This window comes from Amaranthus tricolor, chromosome 11 (assembly GCF_026212465.1).
Source record: "Amaranthus tricolor cultivar Red isolate AtriRed21 chromosome 11, ASM2621246v1, whole genome shotgun sequence".
NCBI lineage: Eukaryota > Viridiplantae > Streptophyta > Magnoliopsida > Caryophyllales > Amaranthaceae > Amaranthus > Amaranthus tricolor.
The window spans coordinates 24,372,340-24,381,277 of NC_080057.1; the positions used below are offsets into that span (position 1 = coordinate 24,372,340).

The window sequence follows — 8,938 nt, forward strand, 5'->3', positions numbered from 1 at the left end:
TCACTGATACCTAGCAAATTAGTTGTACCTTTGTTGAGAATTTTTGAGTTTTCTTTTAAATCTTGGTTTTGGTTTGTTTTTTCTGGTTTTTGATTTTTGAGGGATTAAATTCTGATGATGTCTTTTCTACCATACTTCTCCCCCTAGTGACCTCACGCTAAATGGTCTCATCAACGGGAGGTAGCGAAACTGGTCCGAGAATGAAGTGGATTTTTGTCCATAAATCTCGAGCGGAGGTAGTATAGTCAAGAAAATATTCTACAAGGTCTCGGTCGATATTGCTAATGATCCATGAGATCACCATACAATCATTCTGGACCCATTGTAGATTTGTGGTGGATGGAGAGATGGCGGTGATATGGTTGAGCCTCACCCGATCACCGATTTCTGTTTTCATTTGTGTACACCACGTGGTGTAATTTTGGTAGTTTAGTTTTTCAATTTGGATTGATTGTTCAAGTTTTTGGGTCATTTCTTGAAAAAGTTGGAACATTTATTCCATTTGTGCCATGGAAATCATGGTCATGGTTTGGTTTTGTTTTTGATTTGGTTTGGTTTGGTTTGATTGGTTTTGTTTTGATTTGCTTTTTGTTTGGATCGATTTTGGTCGATTATGATCAATGATAAAATACCGATAGTTTTTCCGTCCAGGAAAACCTTACAGCGCTGATACCATGTAGAAAATCATAATGCGGAAATAATAAAGTTGAGATTTGTGTTTCGAGTTTTGAATACTTGGTTTGTATTAAAGTATCAATGAGAGAAACACCTTTATTTATACAAGAGATAAAGACTAAAATAAGAAAACAAAATATTACGAAATATTAAACTTAAAGAAACTAAATCTCAATAATATAACATATAAAATATAATATTATACTAACATTTTACTTTCCTACAAAGTCTGGCGGGTAGCCCGCCCATAAACAGCTCTATTCCAAATCAATTGTAACATTTATTCCCATTTCCTGAACTCTAAGTTTTGAGGATAAAAATAGAATTCAAGATAAAAAAAATGCACTTTTATAGAGTTAATTGAAACAACTACATGATATAAATGCTTTGAAATAGGCTAGTATGACTAATATTAAAAGTTCAGCTCATTTTGTATGAGACCATTTCACCATAAAACAGACCTATATAATTAGTCTATTTATCTAACTGATCACTTTTAAGTTGTAAGTAATCACATTAACATATTAAATGTTCATGGATCAGCCTAATCGAGACGGTCTCATACAAGACGAAGTGTTTACAGAATATATGTTGCAACTAATTCAAAACAAGGGAGTATTTACAATTCAAATGTTGTAAAATTATAGGAATAGTAGTATTTGTCCGAAAAGGAAAATAAAACAATGTAAGACACTTGAATTCTTCATAAATGATTCAGAAGTACATCATAAATGAGCACCAGCAGGTATAAGCCTTAAATGTATTATGTAAACACTTTTTCTCGAGCATATTCATTCGAGTAAAATGAAGACCACTAAATACATGTCACATTCCTTGAAAACTTATTTTGCATCATCTGTTTTCTATTTGAAATTTCTACAGAAAAAGCTAGGACAAGCATCAATAATGACGAGTTGCTCGTCTTAGCATTAAATTCGATATTTTTACTGCAACTGAATCCTTGATGCAAGACCTACGGCTAAAGAAAGCAAAGGTAGAGAACTTGATATCTTACTTGCACATTGTTACGACTTAGACACCACAAGAGAGCAACTTGAAAATTTTCAGACTCAGGTTCAACTTTCTGTCTGATTCTTCCTACATCTCCAGCTTTTAGTCTCTAGGCTCGACGATCCTATCATATTCCTCCCGTTGGCGTTTAGCTTACACATTTTCCTTTACCTCCACCAGCTCGTTTTTTGAACACAGATTATCATTACATGGACCATGTTGCATATGCTCTTCACTATTAGCAGCCTCACCGACTTCTTGGGATGGGATTAGATCATAAAAAGCACTGCTATTATTTGTATTTCTCTGCTCAATGTTAGAATGCGGACTAGCACAGCAATCTTTAGAGATGGCAGTTACCAGATCATTAGTCAAGTGGAGAATTTCTTCTGATTCTGAAGTAGTCAAATCGTCAGGATGAGAATATTTATCATCAGCTTCTTCAAGTCTTTCAGAGGCAAAATTCTGCGAACTTCTATTTAAGCGTTCACAGTAAAAATTATCATATACCTCCTTGGTTCTTGAGGCACTTTGCAGTTGAGCAGTAGGCGTGAGGTTTAGATCAGTACCCTGAGGGTCGATTTTGACTTGATTTATGACATTTACATTATCCGGATCAATAGTTACGAGCAACTTCCCTTCTGTGTTGGTTTCTTTCTCAGATGCAACCAAGTTACCTTCAGTTACAGAAGCAAGATCAAGAGCCTGTTTCCCCTCATCAATTACTTCATCAACTTTGCTATTATTTTTCAAGGCCGACTTGTACAAATTACTTCCAGAAAGTTTAGAGGCAGCACTTGGAGAGTTGAGCAAGCCAAGTGAGAGGTCTTGCGCACATGCAGACGATTCGAGGTTTGTCTCAAAGCTGCGAGCGTCAATTTTGGGTCCATCTTCTGCAGCGACAGTTACTTGATCACTACTCAAATTATCCTTGCCAACTAGCTCAGAATCAGAAACATGATTTCCTAGTTCAGAAACTTTAGGAATTTTATTGTTATTTTCTATACCTGACTTCGGTGAATTACTTATCAGCAATTCAGAGGAGGCTTTATCAACAGCATCATCAGTGAGATGATTACAAGACAGTTTATCCTCACCCACTAGCCAAGAATCACTAGCATGTTTTCCGACATTGAAGGTTTCTGCAAATGACCTGGCCGGAATACTTCTCTTGACTTTTGATGATGTTTCAGAATTATTATCAATCTTTTTAGCAGTGGAGAGATTTTGCAAATCAACAGCGTTGCCACGTAGACGTGCAGGTGTTTGAAGATTTGCACCAGTAGTTAGTTGTTTAGGCTTCGCAGTTCCAGCAGCTGCACTTGTCATTTTAGAAGTACTAGTGCCAAGCTTTGTTTTGTTTGTAGTCCCAAAAGGGCTTAACGTTCCGGATACTGATCCAGGAAGGTTGCTCGGTAAGGCAGAACGAGACCGTGAGCTGCTAGGAGTTCTGGCAACAGCTTTCACCTGTGCAAGACATTCTTCATTTAAGATAAGGATACAAAAAAACTGCAAAATAAATTTAACAATAATTCAAATATATGCGAGCTCAGTACAAAAACTACCAGAAGACTTAAAAAGTATCCAAGATAAAATAGCTGACCCCATCAAAGAAACCAATATTTGGCGACGGCTTTCGAAGACCAGAGGGTTTAGCAAATCCTGGACCAGTATTAGATGCAACATCCCCAGCTGATGGTTGCTGCAATGATTGTTTAGATATACCTGATACCTGATGATCCTGTCCTGCCAAAGCTCTATCAATGGATAGCTTATGCATATTTCGAGAAGTGTCGCTTTCACCCGTAACATCTTTAGAGGAAGGGAGACGAGGATTAAAGCCAAAATGCTTTTGGTTAACTGTAGCCGTTGAAGAAGATGACTCTGTGGACCATTCACTAATAGAGCTTGCAGGTGATATACTAGGAGAGAGGTTTGATGTAGACTTCACATATGCTGAGAGACGGGATTCCTTATTTTGAGATTTAACCTTTTCTACAACTTTAGATGAAGTTTTGGTTTTGGAACCAGATGGCAGATTGACATTCTTGTCGATCTTTCTTCTGGTAACACCTGTTTGAGATTTCTGAACACTTTCAGATGGAGAGCTACTAGAGCTATCACAAGAAGAGCGTGAGCTGTGTGTTGTGGATCTGTTCAGTACTAAAGAAGCTGCAGAAGTTTTAGAAAAAATTTGAGCTTTCGGTAAAGGTTTTCTTGGATTAACCTGCCGGGAAGTTTTGGGCACTGAAGCTCCTTCCCCTGCACCTTTTAAAACAATCTTAATGTTAAAAGTTGTTTTGCTTGAAATGTTGGTTTACCTCAGCAATATTAAGAGGTAAGTAGATAAGTCATTTACCCATCACATTTCCTACAGCATTAGCATCTTGTTTGACACAACCTGCTCCGACAGACATCCTTTTAATAGTTGGATCGCCAACCACCTTAAGTTGCTTAGAAAGCAGAGAGGTAGGCTCTCTACTTCGGTTGATAGGAGGCTTTAATAAGAAAAAAATTAGCTACTGTTAGTTCAGCTGCATTTGCTGCAAAAACAAATTACATTAATAAAAAAATATCATTTTAGAAATTCTTGACAGCCAGCCCAAAGTCTGAGAAGTAAAGAGTACTTGTTGCAACTTTATGTACACCAAATATTTCTTGCATAAATATCCCAAAATTTCTCGTCTAACAAACTTCAAATGAGCTCTATCATGTGTCCATTCCTGTACTTCCTCTTCCTCTATTATAAGTCGTTTGGTTAATATTACGAAAAAAGAAACAGATCTAGAAAGAGAATAAAATGGAAAGAAATGTGAAACCCCCAACATCCAAGAAATTGTTTGGTATACATCACAACAGCTATTCACTTTCTTCCCTAGAAAGTACACTGTTCATCATTCTTTCCCTCCCATTTAATCTCAAGCATCAAATTGATCCCCAGCAAAAAGCCACAGTTATTCCTACACAGACATCTCTGTTCACCAGTCTCAACGAGCTCCATGCCTACCAACCCATCTCTATAGCCTTGGCTATTGAGCGAGTAGGGCGGCTGAAATCGACCATGAAAGCTCCGTATCTAACAGCACTAATTACAGAGCTTTCTATGGCCGAGTTTAACCATCTATATTCAACCATAAGCTTTTCATAACAAGGGATGCCTTCAAGGCTTCACTTTGTTTCCTTCCAACTCTAGTGATGGTAGTTTACTGTTTTATTTGTGACTGATGAAGCCATATTGGTAGTGTTGGTTAAAGGTGAGTGAATTTGCGGAGGTTGATAAGAAACACAGGAGTCACCAACAGTGTAGCTGGACAAAGTGATGTGCAGGAGAGTGGAAGCCAGGCTGGAGCAAGTGGAGTTGATGGCTGAGATTTGGAAACCCAAGTTGGAGAATTTAAGTCCTGAAGTCAGACTAGGGAATAATGAAAAGGAGTTTGGGGGTAAAACCAAACTGAAAAATGGGAAATTTTATATCACAAAGATAGTTCTGACCCAAAAGTCCCTACCCCTTTCTTGTTCACCCGCAACCAAACTGCCGTCTAGTCTATTCTCTATATAAAACGTTGGTAATCCATATTCAGAACCCAAACAAAAAAATTTTATGGGATGGAGGGTCGAGAGAATAACAAGCAGCTCCACTATAAAAAGTGAACGAAAAAAGCTGATCCTCCTACTGCAATTCTAAAAATTGATAAAATGACGAGCAATTATGAAGAAAATTGTGATACGCACTGCACATAAATGGTGTTGCTACAAAGAAATAACATACCTTATCTTGTTTGGAAACAGAAATAGGTTTTAGTGTTCTCACGCGCCCTTGAACACCAGAATTGAGTTTGTTGGAAGATAATTTGGGATTTGCCTGCCAGAGTCAGAATACAACTAATTTGAGAGTCACCAAATTTTCAAATTCTAAAAAGAGCATCATCAGATTAGCTTACCAATTTGTGAGAAGAAGGCTCAGCATTCTTTGTTGCTGGAAAAATAACAAATAAAAATTAGTTCCAATAAATTATAACTATTGAAACACAATCAGAGATGAATTGTGATGCACAGACACTTTGCATATGAAAATATGCACAAACAGCGAGGCTGAAAGAAAACTTAAGCACTGAAAAAATATATCTATACTTCTAGAACAGCTTAGAGCTCTACCACCCATTTTTTAATACATGATAAGCAAATAGGAGCACTACCACCCATTTTTTAATACATGATAAGCAAATAGGTCAGGACTATTTTGACGCGACTCAGATTTCATCAACATTGAGCACCATTTAAGGAACTACAACGGGAATGCTGATGTGCTTCAAATTTTAGCAAATTACACACCAAGCTATGACACCAAGATACAACACCAAGTTCAATAACATCCCACGTGTGGTCCCACACACTTGTGAACGTGAATCCCATATCAGAGTTCAAATCATTGATTATTATTCATACTGCTACTATCCAACTCAAATTATTGTTTCAATTCCGAATATACCTTACGGTTAAAGCGTATATGTAGATAATTTGTCATGACTCATGAGAATCAAGGTTCAGGGATTTTTCTTTAGAAACAAGCTTTGACTAGAATCTAGGCAACAAACTCAGAGTACATAAACCCACCTAAACCACAAGTAAAAAAATACAACAAAAAGGCAATGGCGTTCAATCACAAGTCACAACTTACAGGTCAGATGAAGCAAGCAAAAATGATTTCAGGTTTTATCAGAACCGTAAGCAATCTACTTGAATTTTAAAAATTTGAACTGCTAACAAAAGAAAGAATCACAGTACTTACAACATCCATCTGTAGATTTCTCTTTTCTAAGGATTTTAGAGCCACAGCTATTCCCTGTGGTGGAAGATTTACTGCATCTCTGAATAGAAGCTCTAATATCACAGAATAGATCAGCCTCAAGACTTTCCAGTGTCAAATCACTCTGAAAAGTGGAGATTGAATCAGTGGATTTGCTTAATTCTTCTTGGATACCGGGTAGAAATGAATTCTGTTTTACGCAGGTTTCAGCTCCCTCAATTATGCTTGACAACTCCTCGGGATCAAGAACTCCTGTAAATAATAGAAGTCCTTGTAATGCAGGTCGCAGAACAGAAACAATAGTAATTAATGGAATAAAATTCCGAAATACATTTGACATAAACCATACCAGCATTTGTAAAAAATGCGCTATCCCAGGCCAAGCTTTTGCGCAGATTACACTTTCCATTTTTTAAAGGTCTTTGAAAAGCAAAAGAATCAGATGGCGGGTGTATAAGCGTTCCACCAGCAAAGCCTGGATTGTCCTCTATGCTCACATCTGTAAGAGACAAACAAGAGTATCTTTAAGTATGCGGACTTGTGAAGCACTAATCACCAGTGTATCTTTGAGCTGATTTATCCACAATGACATGGTAAATAAAACTAAAACCTCGAATAATATAGCATCAACATAACAAAATAATGTTTACTTAAAAAACAAAAATGTAACATTCATGAAAAAATTATCTTCAAAGACACATATATCTACATTGTATTCTTGGGAATCATTTTATAATAATAAGTATACATCTTTGTAAACCAAGTACCATTCGTGATAGAGCAAAACCAAGCTTTCATAAAAAGAAATGGAACAAAATCAGGTTCATGAAAAATACATTTACACTATTACAAGAAACCCATTCATCTTGCATTTCATTCAATTAGAAGGGACAACGCAAGTAATTTAAAAATTAAAGAAGTTATATTTATTTCATACATAGTACATACTATATGAGCAGCCAATACACACCAAATCAGATATACCGAGCAACTCATGCTGGTTGCTCAATATATGTTGATTTAATGTGAAAATATTTGCACCACATACTCTCATAGATGAAGACAACAAGGGTATCAGCCAATATCATGAAATTAATCAGACTTCAATAGTATATCTCTATTCCTGAGGACTGGAAAAGGTGTGAGATTTGCAACACAGAGCATGAGTTAAGAAAAACAAGGCAAACATACAAGGACACTAAATGCTGCAAAACTAGGCACATCACCCAAATGGTTTGTGATTTGGGAGTAAATTGCACCCTCTTACTTCTCAGCTTGAGCAAAGTCATTCAATTAAATCCTAGTTTGTTTAGGCCACTCAACCTAATAGAGATCTTTGTGTTGTACAAAAGGCGAAGTTATTCCTGTTTATTCCTCACAAACAGATACTTGACATCGATAGAAAGTATCCTACAACTTCTATAAGGTGTTGGTGCAAAGACGAAAACAAAAGAAAAGGTAGGCATGTACAACCACAAAAACTTCTCAAGTTACACAACAATGCCAAAGTCTTCGTCCCAAGTCCCAACAATATAGGGTCGGTTACATGAACTCAACTAGTTGTTTTTTATATTTTAATATCAATGCTGTTCTTGATAAAAGAAAAAAATATATTATAATTGAATTATTTTTTCAACTATTTTCACTAAATTTATAATATTTACAGAATATACGTCATTGTGGATTTAGTTTATAGGCTATAGTTTCACAAGACTCATGTTTAAGCTCTTCACAAGGCCTCATAAATATTAAAATTGAATGACATAGTTGCAGCATATATCATAATGAAGGGCGCTGATTGACACAAGAAGTAGTGATTAAGCACACAAATCCAGCAGAGTATCACCTCCTTTTAATAATTTCAAATTTGCGCTACATTTTCCAATAATTTCAAGTACACACAAGATCCAGCAGAATATCACCTCTGTTAAATACGTTCAAAATTGCGCAGCATTTTACAATAATTTCAAGCACATAAAAAATCCAGCAGAAAATCACCTTCGTGTAACAATCAACAATTAGGGCAAAAAAATAGGTAATCTAAAAAAATCGAGTAAAAAGAGTAATAAAATCGACAAAAATTAAACAAAATTCCACAAAATAGGAATCGAATAATAAAAAAACAACAGATTAAAACATGTATAAAGAAATAAGGAAATCAAAAATCGACCAGAAGAAGAAGCCAAGAGGAAATCATCATCAGAAGCAGAAACGTCAATGAGAGAAAATCCATCAGTTTCGGCATCAATCTGAAGCGCATCCGGATTATCCATGGCCGAAAATTGAGAGATCGGAAAGAAAGCGAAGTGAAATTGTTAGTAAGAGAAGTGCGAAGCGAGAAAGAGAGGATTGAGGAAGAAGCGAAAATGAAAGTTATGAAAGGGAAAGAGGAAAAGGATGAACAGTAGAATGAGAGTATTTGGCTATATTCAATTTTCAAAAAAC

At 36.2% G+C, this 8,938-nt stretch overlaps 1 protein-coding gene across 4 annotated transcripts; it reads right to left on the reverse strand.

Annotated features, from left to right (window-relative positions):
- Positions 1-1,076: 1,076 nt before the first annotated feature.
- LOC130827646 (uncharacterized) lies at positions 1,077-8,938 on the reverse strand. Of its 4 annotated transcripts, none has more exons than XM_057693426.1 (9): positions 8,664-8,938; positions 6,843-6,992; positions 6,476-6,745; positions 5,628-5,662; positions 5,456-5,548; positions 4,046-4,184; positions 3,290-3,954; positions 2,694-3,153; positions 1,077-2,579 (listed from the first exon to the last, which is right to left on the reverse strand). In XM_057693426.1, exons 1-9 carry the CDS (start codon positions 8,764-8,766, stop codon positions 1,840-1,842), a joined length of 2,655 nt encoding a protein of 884 aa, XP_057549409.1. In that variant the 5' UTR covers positions 8,767-8,938; the 3' UTR covers positions 1,077-1,839. The 4 variants fall into 4 exon arrangements, with proteins under 4 accessions (XP_057549409.1, XP_057549408.1, XP_057549407.1 ...); XM_057693427.1 differs by having other exon boundaries at positions 1,078-2,579; positions 3,290-3,948; XM_057693425.1 differs by having other exon boundaries at positions 1,077-3,153; positions 3,290-3,948.